The sequence below is a fragment of the Diachasmimorpha longicaudata genome, chromosome 4 (genome assembly GCF_034640455.1).
Source record: "Diachasmimorpha longicaudata isolate KC_UGA_2023 chromosome 4, iyDiaLong2, whole genome shotgun sequence".
NCBI lineage: Eukaryota > Metazoa > Arthropoda > Insecta > Hymenoptera > Braconidae > Diachasmimorpha > Diachasmimorpha longicaudata.
The window spans coordinates 10909205-10928778 of NC_087228.1; the positions used below are offsets into that span (position 1 = coordinate 10909205).

The window sequence follows — 19574 nt, forward strand, 5'->3', positions numbered from 1 at the left end:
TTTTCTCATTCTGCCATCGTTTCGCCATTTCGCCATCATTTCATCTGGTCATGACATCATTAATTTTGTTTTTAATGATGATCTCTTATTCTAATATATCTTCTGATGTTTCTATTGTTTCATGACTTATCAGGAACTCGTAAGTCTACTCTCACTTTCCCTTGGTGATAATTTTGCGTTAAAAACCACAGGGAAACATCGATAAAAAGCTTTGCTATCACAAGTGGGGATTCAGAAAATTCAAATACATGTACATCCGCAATAGTCTGCAAATTGGATTGAAAATTCAAGGAAGGATGTCTCATTGCATGTCAATCATAAGATGATCCTGATAATCTATACATATGATTAGATGATTCAATGAGCGGTAAATCACAGGCAATAACCAAAACCAAAGTCCGAAGAAATACATATGCACAGATTACCAGGACCATTAGAAAAATCATCCGTATGTCTGTGACTAATTGGCATAAACATAACAAATTACTAATGCTGTTAAGTAGTTTGTACTCATTAACCATCGTCCCTGGTGCTGGTGCTGCTGTTCTTCTGTGAAGATCCAGATTTTCGATTCCATGAAAAATCCAATCTTCCATAAAACCATGAATTTATTCGTCACAAAACAGACGTTAATGAGGGGTGAATTGATTTTTGCAGAAACGAAGTTACCGGCAGGCAAGCAACCTCCTCCCACGGGAGTCACGGGGGACTCCTCACACCCTACGATACTGTGGCAGTGTAATCTGTAAAATCACCGATAAACCATAACTATTCGTCTTGAAAATCAACATCTCCCAAATTGCATCACCTTGAGAATCAACTCCCGTTATCAACCGTAACGCCGAGATTGATATGTTATAATCATCATTAACATCACGCGTAATCAATGATAAAACAGATTTTTATTCCTCCCTTACAACGATTCAAATTAATCTAACTTTTGCCATCTTTCATAGATAGGTTTTTGATTAAGAATTTATGTATATTTATACTATATACATACATTGGTTATTGGTGTGATAATTTTTTTTTATGTCTCTTCATGCGCAATCTTGGATTTTATTTTCATTATTCTGATGACGACCATGAGTGAAAGATCGAATAAAAGTACATGAAAAAATGGAAATATCGGGCATCGTTAAGTAGGGATTGCGCTTAAAGAAATGAGTAACATATATTTTAAGTCTAATGTATTTCGGAACAATTGTAGAGATAAAATGAAACTAATTTGTTGCTCCTTACGACCATGGTTGTGCCACACTGCCGCTCTCTCATAGGCAAAACTCAACGATAAAATATATTCATTTGAATTTCCCTTCTATTTCGTAACGAAGGTTGTGCATCTGCTGATAACCCTACAGAAATTAATCATAATAATAATAAATGGAAGAAGTACGCGGATGCCCTTTAGTAATGCTTAAGTCTCTCGAGGCTCTAGATGTCATGTAGAATTATCCAAAAATGTTGTCGTTATTGTCGTCCATTCGCACACATGTTCTTCCGTTGCGTTAGAACGTCATCATACATATTGGCTTGTATGAGAATGAGAGGTGTAAGAATGTTTAGGGACATGCGAATTGGGAGGAAAATTGATAAGCGTTTTGTACGCCGGATTAATTCGACGCCTCTCCTCACCCAATATTTAATCCACTATCCCTGCACCTTTTCACAATTATACATAAAATATAAATACATTATAATATATAAATAATTATTGATTGATCATAATAAATGCGACGACGATGTAACTAGTTTTTAACAGACTCAAGCCATTGGAGTATGATATACATTGATATTATTCATGGTTGAACATATGTAGAATAGGACTCAATGGTTAGTAGGTAAATAACGAAAAAAGGAGAATTACAATATTGAAATGAAATTGATGACGATGAAATCTTAGTTGAGTGGTGAATTGAAACTGCCATTGTAATTCTCCAAATTTCGTTTTTATCTTGACGAAAAGCACTTGATACTCGTTTTAGCATATTTAACCTAGATATTTAGGTCGCATTTATTTAATCGCCGTTTTTACAAGTGGGTCAGACGGTAATTCATACAAAATTGCCGTACACCGAATTTAGGAGAATGAGGAATGATGACTAGATTTTCATTCATTAAAGCATATGAATGACACTGAAAATCTCAATATTTGCCATTTAAGACTTGCGTGATAAGTAGCCAATCATTAGAATCATTTACTCGATAATCAATCGATTATAATGAGTAACGAATAAAATTCCTCCTTCTCCGGCTTCGGTTTCGCCGTATTCTTTTCTAATCAATGTGATTTACGAAAATGCTGAGCAAGTTTGTTCGTGTATCGTGTCTGTGTTAAGCAAAATTGTGCAACCCAAGATATAGCTGTTCGCTCTCCTATTAATAATAAATAATATTAATGCCAACAATACTACAACTATTATACTAAACGGAAGTAAACGAGAATTAGAATAAGAGTACAATTGTAATAGATATTACCACTTAATTTCGTGATGCTTGAAATACTTTTCACTCATTGTTATGTATTATGTGCAACAACTATCGTTCAATCTATAGTCCCTCCTCTCAATCGCTAATTATTCAAGATTAAATGGTTGGAAAGTGGAGAATGAATCCATTCGATAAAACATATATGAAATATGTTAATTGCATTTCAATGGATATCAATGTTTCATGACCTGCCAATTTTGAAAGTGCTTCTGCTTCCTATTATTAAATTATCTTTTTTACAAGTGCGACTAGTGTATGCACTTTAGTCATCCGTACTTCATTTGTTGCATTATCAATCGTGAGCATGAATTTTTTGAAAAATAAATTCTGGTTCCGAATCCTCTGTTGATTGCGTTCACAATTTTCGATTGTCATTGAATTTGTAAACCTTGGATAAACTGAATTTCGAATTTTTGGAACAGAGATCAATTGGATGTCTATTTTCAGTGCCACAATTTTATGTTTTTATACCAAAGTTGTACTATCTAACTTACGTTGAATAAACAATACATAAAACCAATTAATCTGCATTCTCCAACTTCATTTTAATATATAAGATGAAATATATAATGATAAATAAATCAGGGTCTTCCAGGAATCGGCATGTGTTTCTTCCTTAAAGTGGGTTATGACTCGTTCATTTTCTCATAGATATTATTATAACGAGAAGTTTGTGCATGTGTGATGCACACTCATCATATTATTTTTATTTTTTTTGTTTTGAGAAGAGCAAACCAGCAGGAACGAGTCAGCACAAAAAATTTCGACATCCTTAAACGTATGTGCCGAGCTCAGGTATTCCCCGATGTTACTCATAACAATTATATGCCAAAATCCAATTTCGACATTTAATGGATTATTATTTCTTTATGTTGAACATTCGGCCAGTTGTATAGGTACGATAGGGGATTACGATGGGCTTTTCTACTCACTGAGCGTAAAAATTAACTCTTTCCGCACATCTTATCTTGTTCTACTAGCCTTTCTGTGATGTCGCTAATATCTATTTTCAATGTTCATAATGTAAATATGAAAACATTTATGGTGTTATTGAAGTAGCTATTTTGTTTTCAACAGCGTTGATAAAAAAATGTGAAATTCCGAGAGCGATTGCTGGTAATATCTTGGTAGGGTTACGCGTGGAAGAAAAAGAGGGTGGAACGTCACATGTTCATAAATAATCGTGAATAATAATAAGAGGAATGGATTTAATAATCGGTAACAATAGCGTAAACATTTGGTAGAATGGTACGATCTTAGGGGGAACCAATGGCAAGCGGTTTGTAGTGCCTTACCCCCATGGCACGTGACACCTCCCCCGAACGTCATATCGCTGACCCTATATGGAAGAATATGTGAACAATATCTCAACGTAATAATAACTCATCGTATCACTAACATATTTTGTACTCTAATATCAGTTCTCATGACGTAAATTCTTATGTATCACTTATAGTGTTATCGTTGCCTTTTAATCGGACGCTGATTTCATTTTTCAGCGGAAAAAAAATTTCTTCGGGTTCGTTGGATCATAGGAAAACATGTGTCAATGGTACAATGGTACAATTAGACTGGAATGGCCTATCAATTGATGTTATGTGTGACTTGATAGTATTTTTCAGATTTTCCATGAATCACAAATGAAAATGGTGTCAACGTGACGAGAGCGATGTTCCAAAAATTTAGACTCAATTTTCCTAAAGCCTAACGGCAGAAGTTGATGCGGTTCTCCATATCTTAGAGAGATAATTCTTCTATCAGAGTGATATGGTAGGGATGATATCAAGACCTCAAGATTCTGTGGCTCGTGCTATGTGGTATTCCCAAATCAGAAAGATACAAAAGTCAGTGTAAACCATCGGGGTGGAAATATGATCCGTCTCTTTATTTATGATCATCAATGTACATATAATATCTATACATTATAATTTAATTTAATTGACTCAATCATGGCTACGAGTGTTTATAGGTCAACTAAAAAAAATTCCCTCTTGCGCAAACAATTTTCTTTTATTTCTTCCTCCCACCCAATACTGTTTGTTTTCGATTTCTTTTTAGAGACAATCTATAGACTGGTGACTTGGCGTTTTTTACATTCTATGTGTTTATTAATTTCCGTATTTTCGAAATAATATTTAGTATCTGAAGATGATAAAATTCATATCAGACAAAACAGATTTGCAACGAATGAATTGGACCCCCCGCGATACATGTCACTGGCGCCTGATTGCATCAGATCGACCTCTTACCAAGCAATAAACGATCATCCATTTCAACTCAGGGGGTTATCACATTATTTTTCCCTCGTTCCCTCCATTCCAACTCAGAATAAAAATCGCAGAACGATATTAGAGGAGATACTCCGGCGCTCTAGGTGAAATACAACAGTACATTACATCAGACACATGAACAACTTTCAAAAAATTTCTCCAATCTCAATTCAATAAATATTTTGCGTTAAAACTGTTAGCATAACACTCGAGCTATTAATTTACGTCACAGTATTTTTTTTTTTCAATCGAAAAGGGAAATAACCGATTGATCACACATTAATGCTGAATTATGTGTTTGTGTGGTTACATTGGAAGAGACAATACAAAATAGGTGATGTGGCCTCTGCTAACGTTGGGAGGTCACAACCCCCAGTGATCTGTAGAAGTATTCCACTCGGCATGATTAACGTATCAACAATTTATATATTTCCCATTACTTTCGTCACAATGGCAATGTCGTATCGCACTACCCCAAGCAGAGAGGTCACCATTGACCACTGATTGAGCCGGCAATATCACAGTGTAAATAATTATCATGCGTGTACCACGTTGAATGGTACGAAGAGAAATATCCAGTGGAAATTACGGAGCTCAAGTTCACGTACCGATTACGAAGGTAAATGGTCCGCACACGAATACATCCCCTGACGCCTGCCCAATGGTCAGCACAAATTCTTAAATATGCGTCTTTGTTATGCGAGAAAATAATTATGACTGCGCTAATTAATTTTCAGCAAATTTCTCAATTTCATGTTCCAATTATCGGTGTGTGACTTTTAACTTCATGAAACAATGAATATTGAATACCGGAAAGGTCACTAGTACAAAATTATAATCCACATGCGGCACAGTAGTTGAATCGTCAGTGAGTAATCATAGGAAATTGTTCGGCTAAACATTATGCAATTTTATACAAAAGAATAGCTTATCAGTTTGTCTCCTTTCGCTAATTTGTCTACACCTCTGATATTCTGTAGCGTAAATATTAGAAAAATAATACGATAATGATGTTTATAATTGACTGTTCTGAGGCGAAGGAGAGTGAAGTTCTTCCTGGGGAGGCCAACAGCAATTCGAAATTTTGGAATGACTCATGGGGAATGGGTTTTGTTAATGTTAAGAGTGAAATTATTGAAAAACGAAAAAGGGAAAGAAGAAACGGGGCAAGAAAAGGGCGTTAACGTCGCGGAGACTGACGGCCGCGATGGCGCTAGTCTCACGTAAGATTCATACATACATCGATGAATAAGGGACTCAGCAGTGGGGGTACGTAGTGAAAGTGAGTCAACGGTCAACCATTGTTTAGGAAGCCTCGATGGGCCTTCAGTGATTCTCATCAGACCAACAAATACATTTTAAAAAACCGAAATAAATGGTTAAAAAAGAAAACAGAATGATTACTCAACTTTTGTATCAAAATCCAGCCACATTTTTCTTCCCCATGGACGTTCACTTTCGATTCAACTTTTCGCTTTCACCAGATTTGACATTGAGAAGTATGTACACCATGTTTACCCCCGAATCAGGCTCACCAGAGGCTGCTGGAGAGCCACATTAGAATTAAAATCATATACCAATGGTATACCTTGTGTTATTCCCCCCTAGTGAAACTTACCAACTCTCTTACGTGGGTTTTTCTCTGCACTAGGCACTCGTACTACGTTAAGTGCCACGGCCTTCACCGTCCATTGGCATTAATTATGCAATAAGCCAGTTGCATGACATCAGAGACTATCCTGGGGATGCCAAATACCTTTTACCACCAATGGGGTTCGCTAAAAAAATTTCCCCCATTTTTTTTTCAAATTAAAACCCCTCATGAGGGGGAGAAATATCCCGAGACATTACCAGAGGACTGGATGGAAACTGGGACAAAGGGAGCCTTGTGGAGAGGACCATCAGCCAATGTATACAAATTCTGGAGAGGTGTTCCACACCCTGACGTCGCAGGCCCGCTTTTCCAAACAAAAATGTCGTTTCAGTAGTTGTTACTCACCACTATAATTATTATTATAAATTATTTATTGTGATAACGGGTCCCTTGGGGATAGTTGCCAGGGAGATAACCGATCAAATTCCAGCGCCGAAAAGAAGTTCCGTATTTTTACCTGGTGGCTAACCACTAGCGGTCCTTTTCCCCTTCAGGAGAGACTCCCGCATATGCGCGCAGCCTTGAACGGTCAGGACAGCAGAAAATGTGTCCTGGTCTTCTTCATCCCCTTGTCTAGCTGGTATATCTAGGGTTGCGAAGTGGAAGGAGCTGCCTGAACTTCACTGAGCTGTCTTCTCGGGTGGTCCCCGGGGAGTGTAACTCCACTTCACTCCTTTCTATGATTCATTACCAATGAATTCGGGACGTTATGTAAAGTACGAAAAAATGGAGAACTCAATTAGAATTATATGTTCATTTTTCATGCATGAATAGCATCAGATACGCACATAAACCGCTGTGTACTATGCACTTTATGTAACCAGTGTACGAGTTTTACATATAAGTTTGGCGAACCGAATCCTATGTATAAAATCCGATCGATTATGCATAAAGTCTGTAAACTTTGTGCGCATTTTATGCTTAACTCATTGGACTTTACACATAGGATTATATTAACAAAGGTTATGCATACGACCCGCACAGTGATTGCACATAAATAAAATGATCTAAACGTAATTTACGTTAAAGAAGTCTTCTTTGGCGCTTTCCCAAGCAAAGTTCAGATTCAAAGTTGAACTGTGAATTGTACCCACAATTGATGTAAATTACAATTATAGAAAAGTAATTCATGTTTTCTTAGCCATAAATTATGTCATCAATCACCATCTGATAAGATTATATAATAGACACTACGCAACAAGTGCGTTAAAGATTTTCTGACGAGTGTGGGAAATTCGTCGTCCACTGCACGGGTAATTTATCATTTCTCTAATTAATAATTAATAATTTATGTATTAATCACGCTCAAAGTTCAAATCCTCGTTCTATATATTCAATTTGTCGTTGGTATTTCGACCATGTAAAGACAACTGCGTGATATTATTGATTTAATCCATCGGCTCTGTCTTTTACATTGTTCAATTGCATCTGTGTGACAAGTGGAATTAGGACAAAACTGAAAATACAGATATCCCTGATGTTTCGAGTTTCTTGATGCCAGTGTCAATGACCCTTCACGCGGCGGACAAGGAATTTGGTGCAGGTGAGGGACCTAATACTATACGAGGATCACCGTTCCAGGGTTTACTAAATGACTCCCCGGTTGTCTCCAGTTAAACACCATCGGGCAACGACCCTTGTGGTCTATCACACTTCATTTCTCGGTTACAAGAGGCCCGTGGTATCAGGTAGAAACTAAATCTGATTACGTTTACAGAGCAATCATTTTGATTTGAATAAGCGATGTCAAAAATTAATAGAAAAAAAAATCTCTCTCTCTCTCTCATAATATTTTTAATTCCACAGTAATTAAAAAGCTCAGTATTTGTCCTACATTTCCTAAAAATCTATTAACTTGAAAATGTTTAACATAATTTCCACTGCAAAACAAATAATGGTAAACATTCTTCGGTATCTTTAATGAATTAACGCAACTACGGTTAAGCAGACAAATGAATTGAAGTTGTCAACTCTAATTTTACCCGCTATTAAATTAATATAGCCACTCAAGTGTCAGCGGGTGATAATCATGTAACTATTATTCGAGCACAGCTTAGCCCTCCGTTCCTAGCACTATAGGGCATTCGAAAGAAGATCGGAATTTCTTCCCACCAATTTTATTTGCTTCATTCTGATTGTTGAGACGAATGGCTCTCATACGCTTCATGAACTCTCTACACTAGGTCAACGAAGTGCAGGACATGTCGGATGTGATATATTTTTCGATAATTTCCCAGGGCTTCTGTCGTAAAAAATACAGTGTTCTATTTTTATAATGTTTGGATCCGAGAAGCGGTAAGAATAAAATAGGACACGAAAGAGTCTACTGCAGCTGGCTGCGGATTACGCCCGCAAGAAGGCGACATGGGCATGGCGCCAACTTATACGTAAAATATAAATATACGACGTTGTAACAGGCCATCGAGTGAACTTCATGTCGTGATTCAGTCATTCTTGCTTGCACAAATAAATAAATTAGAGGACAACATCCGGTCGCTGCATTCAATGTCAGTTGATTAAAATCGCCCCGGAAACGATCTTCAGTTCCTCCGCTGTTCTGGTGGTCCAGGATCACCGAATTCGTTGTCATGGCACTTGAATGTCATTGGAGTTGGATATGCAATAGATCGTAGACATTTGGATAAACAAAAATGGGGATAAAAGAATATGATGAAATGTCGTGGGCCACGTTCACACTCTGACGCTATGGTAGAGAGGGTAGATGACATGTGGGTGGATATCTGACTGAAGTCCTTTAGGTGTGGTCCGGAGACAACGTGACACAACTATCGTTAAGATACACCTCTCTATCGGGAAACATATCCGTAAATTTTTGTCAAGATTGGAACATGTAAAAAAACTTTTTGAAGGAATCTCACTTCCACGGATTTACCGTTTTATTCTGTGGAAGTGCATCGACCGGTGGACGAGAGGAAAGAACGAATGAGAAGGAAAAAAGAATGGGTGAAAGAAGGGCAAGAAGAATTATGAGGGGGGAAGACGGGGGTTCGGGAGAAACTAACGGAACTCGGGCTCAGTTCCTGCAGAAGATTTTCGTGGACTAGAAATGGACTGGAATATGCATGTGATTAAGTCTTGGTAATATTCTTTCAATAGATTTCATGTTTTCATCTAATGTTTACTGCAGATTTTTTATGTTTTTAATTGACCAATTTTTTAATTTTTCTGTGTAATGGAAATTTTATTTTCTACGGATAAGGAGTAAATGTTGGGTGAACATTTGGCCTTCGATATTTTCGTCAAACCAATTTCTTATCTTCTCATGTTTTTTAATCATGAGGTTATCTCAAAAATGGATAATTTGAGGAAAAATATAAATATACTTCTTGTTTAGCTGATGACATCCTCTACCAAAACGGATTTATCAAGTTCTGCTTTCTCGTCACTCATCGCTCAGATAATTTCATGATAAACTAGGGGTATAAAGTTATATTTCAACAATAAGTATTAATTTAATAATAAATCTCATTAAAATCGATGATCGTTCTTCAATTATTGTTCAAAAATAGGCCCTGATGCTCCAGGTTTTATTGAATATTGAGTCCTCTCGGTAATGAGTGAACTCTTCTCGTTTCAATGAGGATAATAGTTACTGCATCATCTCGCGTAACACATTACTCCGATGATGCCGGTGATAGGAAAGGAAACGGAAGCATTGCGGTCCGTATATGTACGAGAGACCGCCAGCATTTGTATTAGTCTTAAAGAACAGCGAAGGAAAAAATATTCACATACAAACGTAACAGGTAAAATGATCGACAGCATCGGCCTTGATCCTTGGCGCTGCAGTCGCCCGAAGCCGCACGTGGTTGTGTTTGAAGCTACTTTCACTCATGTAACCCAAAGAGACTTAAAACCATATTATGGATTATACATAATACATACAATACATAGATATGATTCTGGAGAGTTATCCCTTACAGTTACATCGAAACTATAAATTATCCCCATAAAAGATTTTTATTCAACACTTTACATTTATTTATTCATATTAATTATAAAAAACAATAGTAATAGCTATTGGGCTTTTTTTTTTAAATAGAAATTGCAGATTAATTACATTTACTTTCAATTGGAAAATAAATAAAAATTTTTCTTTTTTTTTGGGATCTTCAAGTTTGATATCTATCAATTAATCCCAAACTCATTATTAACAAGTTGAGAGCCCCTGGAGTATTTCTAGGTTACACGCGCAGCGCGCCGAGTTTCACTTTTTCGACGTTCAAACACAACACGCGGCATCGGGTTGGTGTGTTCGCACTGAAAGAAAATGCCCTGATACAAGTTGAAACTTGGAGGGGCTTCTCAGTGGTTCCGCTATCTCTCTTACTCGATAAATTTATTAGGCACATATTTGAACTACTGTACTGTTCTAGGATTTGAAATGAGACGTGAAAGAAACTTTATAAGTTATTTCTAACGTTATTGGTATGTCTGCCTATGAATAATGTTCGAGGGAGCGGGAAATGACGTTGGAGGTCTCATAAATATAACATCGAGTGGATATCTCTCGATGCACTTTACAAAGTCCCGCAATTTTGGTTTGGGGTGATTTCAGGGAACAATTCATTCCTGGCCACTTCCGTAATCGGCGAGCGAACTTGACTTCCGTCATTTTGACGGAATTTTTTTCTCTATTTGCACTCGTTGATATGATGCATTTTAATGCAGATTATTTGGGCAACAATGCTAACAATTTTTTATTAATACTACTAGACGGAACCATGGAACATATCTCCCAAGTATGCAGCACGTTTGGTGAAACTCTTTCAGTGTTTGGACGAGTCTGGCATAAACGAGGAAGACCAACTTTCGTTTTTTTTCAAAGGGATCACGTCGCATATTATGCTCCATGTGATTTTCTATTTTATATTGCATCGCTACACTTTGTTCAACGGCCAAGTTGATTTGAACTCCATCATGTTTATGATAAAAGTAAAGAGCAGCAGAATAGGAACCAACCCACCTCTGGTAAAAAAAAGTAGTGTTTGTAGATGTGGGGGTACATAATAATGACTAATGAGTAATGAGTAATTTTTTGCCGAAATTTTTGCCGCGAAAATTGGTATTGAGCGACAGTAGTAACCGCATGGCTTGGGTACGGCCTCGTGTGACCGCCCAGTCTTACCTAGTCGTGGAAAAACTACTGCGGTCAGACGCAAATGTGAATAAGTGCACTCAGTGCGGGGTTGGAAATGTCTCACTGAAAATGAGAGTTTTTCGCAGAAATATCTCTTCATACAGGCAAAATGACCACTAAATCTTTTATATCATTCTTTACTACGTCTTTTCTCATGTTTTTCTCTCTCCGCACCCACAGAATATTCAACAGGAAATTCTCGTCGGCTAGAAGATATATCTGTGGAGATATCGACTCGCCAAACCAAGGCATCTTCACTTTCCTCAATGTATAATGATCTAAGTGTGTCACCAGACCTGGGTCTATCGGGTGCAAGTAGAATACGACTATCGACGAAGGTTCATAATACAACATGAGTCTCTCCTCTCATTGTGCAATCCAATTGATTGCAACAGGAAGTTTGACAACTTTATATGTATGAAGTATCCTTTCCTTTTTTTTACTCTATATTAATTCCCGTGAAAATTCATGCGTGGCCATTGCCACACAATCCGGCTGGAGCATATCAGGACTCAATAAGAGAAAGTTTTTGGAGAGTGACGAATAAAGACGATCATACCTGGCGGTGGTGTATAGGTTTAACCACTTCACTAGATTGCAACTCTGTACAAAATACATTCCTCGACCCTAGGGGTTTGATAACGAAGGGAGGATGAAAAGCAGATTGCGGGGGAGGTGGGGAACGTCCGATCTAACAATTTTCTATCGAAAGAACATAATTGTTAGTGGTCGTACCGATAATATACGACGAATAATCGAAAGGTGGATTTTATAAGACAATCAATACACTCTCCTTTCCAACCATGAAAACAAAAAATCATTCTAATTTTTCAACATCAGCAGATACTTTTTACCACTTCAATGTGTAGTCAAAATACTTTGGGAGGTTTGTATGAGTTTTACGGTATTTTGACTCGAACAACAAAATTGTTACCGTTGCGGTGAAGAGAAAAAAAAAGTTGTAAAAAATGTGTTATTCCATAATCGATATGATCAAGCGACAGAAAGGAAACAGCGAGGCGTCTAGTCCCGGTCACGACCGGTTAGCTGCCAACGCTGTTTTTTTATTATTTTCCAAGTGTTGATGTTTTTTCTTGCCAAGATCGACGCGCGACGGGGCGATCGTTTCACTCTCATGCTAACCCGCATCCGTCGTGGCGATGCGGTTAGTAGGTTAGCTACTTTTCCTTTTGCTCGATGTTATCCAACACGACGGCGTAATAGTTCACAATACTAGTAGATACGTGATGAGGAGGATCGCGCTGGTATACGAAATGTTGAGCTACTGTTTTTGTCTATTGCATACGATAAAACGCAAAGGATTTGATTTATTTTAATTGTCCGGCTTTGCAGAAGATCTGGACCTGAGTCAACTGACCGTTGCTTGATTAGTCGGGATCATTATTGATTCATTGATTGGAGTATTTTTTTTTTCTTGCATATTATGAATAGTGGAGAAGTAACGAGCCCTGCGGGCAACCAATGGGGCCCCTCTCATGCGGGCGCTACGTTTAAAAATACAGCGTCTAGAAAAATAAGCAGGATTGTAGTTAAATACTTAGTTTTTCTTGTCTCGAAACATTCTGGAAGACTCAAGAATCATTAGAATGTGAAATAGGCTCGTCAAGGCTGATTCGTAGGTATGAGCGTCGCAGGCACCCATAACATCTTGCTGGGTTGCTTATAGTTTGAAACCGAAACGTCAAGTAATGATGCGGTGGGAGGCTGTCTCTGTATCTGTGTGGGGAGAACAACCTTACTAGAAACGCAAACTACATCCTCCCAACGACAAAGCATACACATTTTTATGACTTTTATTTAAATAGACAAATTTTAAGTGCAGACAGAAAAATGTCCAATAAGAAGAAACTTAGGGGCCTCTTCATTTTGGCACAAGGTTAGATGTCAAGGCTACCACGTCATGGGATTTTCAGCTTCTATTTTTTTTTCCTTGAAATTTTTTTAGGTTTTTTGCTGTGGGATATGTGAAAGTTGGTAATTTCTCGAAGTTTGTTGGACAATTTCGTAATTATTCTCCCGAAAAATTAAATAGTGTCGCATTGGGACTTTTATAGAACAGGATTAGGGGGGGAAACCACAGGAAATCCATACCGGTAGAGGCGATTACAGTATTAGCAACCTCCCACTCACCAGCGTCTTCCATTGAAAAATTCGGTGCCACTTGGAATCCAACTCACAATCGTTCGCATACTAGACTTCCATCTACGCCTCTACGCCATCGAAATGGTTGAAAGCTAAGTTAGAGTTTCATCCTCACTATCTTCAGAGATAAAACATGACAAAAACTACGATAAAATGTAGGTAATAGTCTGGAGGAAGTGATTTTGTGGTAATTTTTACCTGGAACCCAGGAAATGAATGAATTTCAGCCTAAAGGGATATTTTTTTGTTTATCCACACTCATTAATGTTTATTCAAATAATAGTCAAAGTAGATTTTTTCAATTTCACTGTTGAAGTGCTGGTCCCAAGGGCCGCTGTCTAAATTAAGTGAAACAGGTAAATGTATACTTATCCCAGGCTGTTCTCCTTTTTAAGCCTTTCCAATTTGATGAAAAATCTCATTTAACATTAATGCAAATGAGACTTGTGAGAGAAAAATGTGAATATCTCGGAAAGTACAATCGACCAAGATAGTTAGTTTCCTCTTCATCCGGACGTCCACATTTGACGCATTACCTGAATCATCAATCAAGAATGCTACTGAAATTTCACAGAACTCCTCGTCCTTGTTGAAAAATTCAAGCCTTTTCCCTTGAGATTTTTGTTTTCTTTTTCATAGAATAACAAGACATTTGTTGTCTCCATGTGTTAAAGAATCTGGTCCCTCCACGTCTGACCATATTCTACCCATTTCCAAGGAAAATTGGAAAATCGGGGAGTGATCGGTCGGAGTGCTTCCACTCGGAAGAAAATTAATCTGAAGGGAGAGGCTGCCCGTGCCACTCAGCAGGGTTTAATGAGCGAATGGAGTGAAGTTAACCAAAGTATATTTGCGGCGAATATTCCATCGGCAATTTCACCCAACGCCTGCGACTGGATGGTTGCGAGAAGTATCTGTGCTGTGCGAACCAACAGGGAGAGCTCTCTCTCTCTCTCTCTCTCTCTCTCACTCCGGCTTCTAACCGTTCACGATCCGTGACGCTCCGTGACTCGGGATCTAGGCCGATTGTATAATGCCGTGAACGTTTCACTAAAATCGTTAAATAACAGCCTACTTTGCTTGGGATTGGTTCCCTTCGCCCGTGGGCCGATTCACCATGCTCCGTGGAGCCTCTTCTGTAGAACGCAAATTCTGTCATGTGGCCATGTTTCGAGAATGAAATAAAAAGATTTTGTTTTCTCTTTTTCCTCTTACTTTCGATTTCTTTAAAATGGGAGTTGTGAAGCACGCATATGGCTACAAGTAGGCCATTGGGCTTCGATTATTCTATACGAAATCCGTGCGGGTGAAGATGATAAGTGGAAATTGTAAATTAATTCAGCCCGATGGATGAAAGTGAATTTTAGAGGGTGATTGGATGATTTTTAATTGAGAAATATTTCAAAATTGGGAATTCTTACCGTAGGAAAAATGCTGCGGATAGTATCATTGCTTATCAAGCTACATAATGCTGTCATAAGCGTTTTATGTCAAGATCTCTATCATTTCTTCACGTCAGGTATCAGCCCATTATGTTCACTGCGTATATTTATATAGATTTATGGTCTCCATTAACTCCCAATAGAATCTGGGTTAAACCACGGCTAAATCCTTAATAAATTCTGATTAATCGATCGTCTTTCGATGATTCATTCCAAGATCTCTGAAGCATCATCAGCTGAAAAGAAACTTTCTGCCCGGGAACGTCCACGAAACTCCGCATTTCTCATTGCAGCTGGTGACCAGGATTACAATATGCCTGACCATCGTAATACTTTCATCACTAAAATAAATTTGTGGCTGCATTCATTACTCCCAGGATACTAATTCGATCTTCCTAGTATTATACCATCAACAGCTTCGTCTAAGGACGAAATGAAAGTTAATTCATCCAGGAGCAGAGTATTTTTCACTGGAAGAATAAACTCTGCAGTCCTCAGCATCAAATGCGCTGGGGAAGAGACCACTGGAGTAGTGATTCAGCCAAAGTTGTATAGGTCGTTTTGAAAATAAAAACATCATGTAGACATATTCTCACTCGACTGAGATTTGATAGCAGAAAGTAATTTTTCATGTATGTACATCAAGAGCCGCTGTCTCTGTTCGACGATGGTAGTGGTAGGCTCCTGTAGATTGTGGTTCCCCCATTTACCCAGTTTCTCTCCCGTGTTCACGCGAACGCTTTGAGAATTATGTAACCACAAGTGAAAGTGGCACACAGTGTCGAAGCAGCGACATCGAACCGCACGCGGGTAACCACCAATCCTCCACAGTTTGGTGAGAGAGCGAGACTGTCTGCAATATAATAATAAATCAGCCACTGGCCAAAGTATGAGCTGGAAAACAGCCGACACATTTGAGAGGACCACTTACTTTTTATTTTACGTCATTTATTTTTTCGTATTTGGAAATGCAACGAGTCATAGACACGTACGGAAGAGGATATTCTCTTGTCTTTTATTGCTACCTCCAGGATCCTTAGCTTTCTAGGTCACTCAGCCTTTCTTTATCCCCACCAAATTCAGTACAGGATTCAGAAGGGACTGAAGCTCATGGAGATAAATTTATTTCTCAGATGCAGAGGATAAAGGAGAGTGAAAATCATTTTTCGATGCACTGCGCCAAGAAAAAATATCAATTTCGTGGACTGTGGGCTTTGGATGTTTAAGGCGATGGGTCTGAAGCTAATGTAGGGGTTGAACATTTGATTTCTTCAAAGGATTTGTTATCGACTAATCTTAGCCATCTATGATCTGTTGTTATCGACTTTTCATATCAGAGACAGCCTCGAGCATTCAATATTCTTTCAAAAAGTCTTAATTTGGAGGCACACTAAACATGAATTTTAGTGTAAACAAACGATGGTGTAATCGTACCGTCAAGCTGGTCTGGCTAGATCAGTTATCTACGTGAATATGTTGGTTACCATGTGGTGCAGCCTTGACTAATGTAACACACTGACGGGAAGGAGGAATTCACTGGTTTTGTCGTACTGAGATTCAATGTATGGGGAATAGGCTGAGTGAAAATGAAGTGAAGGCGGGAGATGGAGGTGGGGTGAAAGGGAATGAGCTGAGATATGGAGACTAATGATTTTTTTTAAACTGTCAGGTAACGTCGCTTAACTAGCACAGATGCATATTGAAAACGATTCATTACCGTAGGCGCTGATTATTTTTCCATCACCAGACATTGAATTTTCTCGATGATCTGCAGAAGGGAAAAAGACTGGAAGTTGGGAAAAAATATTTGCGCGATAAGTGCACTCGCTGAAGGATTGAGTAGTACAACTAAAAATGGTACCGATAACCTCTCGCGTAGACCTAGTGCCCGGGACTTTACACGTCCGCGAATATATCTATCTTTTAGTTTGAACTATTTTTTATACTATAGAATATTTAATTTTGAGCGCCAGATGGTTAACAAGTGAAAGGCGAAATTAAAATGTTCACTTAGAACGACATTTCATGACTGATAAGAGATGAGAATGCCGGATAAAAGTTCCATATATCCAATTTCTCCATTAGAGACGTCCGAATAGATTATCCGGTGATTTAAGTTTTTTCAAAATCAAATATCGAATTCACGTTGAATTGATAATTGCGTTCGATATTCCAATTTTGTCTATAGAAGATAAAAAGATCAATGAACCATTACCCAGTAGTGTCTTGATTAGCGATAACGCGAAGAGGTATATTTTCATAGGAATTATTTTGGCTATGAAATGGTAGTAAAAATATTGATCGACATATCATTTATCCCTCGTGCACAGGAAAGAACATTATGTAAGCTTCTTTCTACACATTATTTAATATTTTCCTAATTAGGTAACAGATTCCTGAAGTCGAAGAGGTGCCCTTGAAAGTAATTATTAGATTACCGCTTCCCAAATGACCAATCACTTAATTTACAAAAATCAATCAGCCACATTGTCATTATGGTAACTGATAATGAGTAATGATATCACTAATAGCAATATGATCATACAAATGAGAAGATAAATTTTTTCTCCCAATTAGCGGAATAAACTGGTAAAAAGAGAAATATTTCAAATTTCTCTAAAAACAATAACTTCATATTTTTTTACATAATAGTATATAATGTTCGAGTATCAGGATTTTGTTGGCCAGAAGAGGCTTCTGTATTTTCCAATAATGAAAGTATGAAAATGGGAAGAATGAGGAATCAAAGGATGAATGACATATGAACAAATTCCATGGGAAAATCCACTAATTATTCGCAATTCGATTTTTCGTACATGACTTAGTCTCCGATCTTTTCCATCGAATTTTCTTGGCTTTTGAAACTTCAAAATTTGCAAAAAATTATGTGCGAATTACTTCAAAATCCTCGCTGGCTCCCTCTCTGACTTCACATACACATTATTAAACTGACGATACAACTGCGTGTTGCGTGTCGCTGACAATCATTCCGTTGCGAACCTTGTGAGAGAGAAGTCGCATAAAAAAGACCTTAAAAAAAATACTGAATGCCTCAAGCCCTCACTCTCCCCTTCACGAAAATTCATCTCGATTGTCTCTAATGAAAAATCGGATACCGGAGCCGAAATAAATTTTTTTGGAACGAAAAACAAGATCAAAATCATATCTCTGAAAGCTACTTTCGAAAAAATCTACGAAAAATTGAGCGACTGTTTAATATTCAAGGGCTAAGGGTCAGAGGCGTTAACTTATTTGAGCTGGAGTACCTCGTATACTAATTCTTTGTACGATACAAAAGAGATTTTGTCTATATCTTCGAAGCGAATTGGGGAACGTTCCTATGGAAATTATTCATCTGTCAGCTGTTTTGATTCGTACATTTAAAAGACACAGGTGTCAAAGCGATCTGAAAAACCTAAAATGTATTGTAAAATGAAACTAACTGGTAATTCGGAGGGCCTCCATGGATAGAGAAACGGTTATCTTAGTGGACGAAACGGGGACAGGTTGTTCATCACCATTTATTAAAGCGCGGAAATAAAAGACCTGCTGTGTCAACAGAAAAAAAGTTTCGGTATGTGCTCGCATAAGCTAATACAATGCAGCAATATTTGCTATTGTTCTTCCACAGTTTACCGAACCCGCCACGTTTTAGATACTGACAAATTGTTTGAAATCTGTGGAAACATTCGAAGGATAATAGATGAATGAATTTTCTGTGTTTCTATCAATCATGTGAACCCGCTGCTCCCTACATTCATCATTTTAGTGAAGCGGGGAGGTCGGTGAAGCTCATTTGGACTATTGACCAATACTGGAGGTATCGCTCGGAATCTGATAGAGACAGAAGCATTGAAGTAATCTCTCTTCAATTTCAAGGAATTCCAAAACTTCCAGAGGAAAAATGACCCGACTGTGTTTACCACTTCGCTATTAATTTCAAATTAAAATGTTTTTCAACAATCAAAATTCTGTTCATTGTTAACCAGATTTCAGAAATATTCAAACTCATTAACCGGGACCTAATGATTTCCATACGATGGATCGTTATATACTTTGCACGAGTTCTCAACTGATAACTGATGATGCTGATGTTGCTATCAATGTTTCCCCTCTGACCCATTAGCTCCTAACTCAAGCTCTCCTTAAGGATGACGATGCGAATGGTTAATTCTGCATGACTGATTAAAATTCATATCAGAAATTTAATTAATTATTTGCGCGTCTCGTGAAGAATCGAAGAATTTTCGTCGCTGGTTCGAATGGAGATTTTATAGTTATTTTTCGTGCTGTTGAAGTGATTATCATTTTATTGTTCTTTCCATTTTACCAGGAAACATCGAATTATATTCCAATTACCCGTAATGGATGTATGATAAATTATTTGGATAAAA

At 37.8% G+C, this 19574-nt stretch overlaps 1 protein-coding gene and 1 long non-coding RNA gene across 6 annotated transcripts in view; both read left to right on the forward strand.

Moving 5' to 3' along the window:
- Positions 1–3010, forward strand: part of LOC135161852 (cell adhesion molecule Dscam1) — a 44381-nt gene extending 41371 nt beyond the window's left edge. For all 5 annotated transcript variants that reach the window (XM_064119786.1, XM_064119788.1, XM_064119791.1 and 2 more), the window contains one exon: positions 658–3010. In XM_064119786.1, coding sequence (XP_063975856.1) covers positions 658–742 — 85 coding nt within the window. In that variant the 3' untranslated portion in view covers positions 743–3010. The remainder of the gene's footprint in view (positions 1–657) is intronic.
- Positions 3011–4891: 1881 nt separating this feature from the next.
- On the forward strand, positions 4892–6548 carry LOC135161111 (uncharacterized). The gene is made up of 3 exons (XR_010298698.1): positions 4892–5379; positions 5498–6259; positions 6412–6548. It is a non-coding gene; the product is annotated as an uncharacterized LOC135161111 (long non-coding RNA).
- Positions 6549–19574: the final 13026 nt, after the last annotated feature.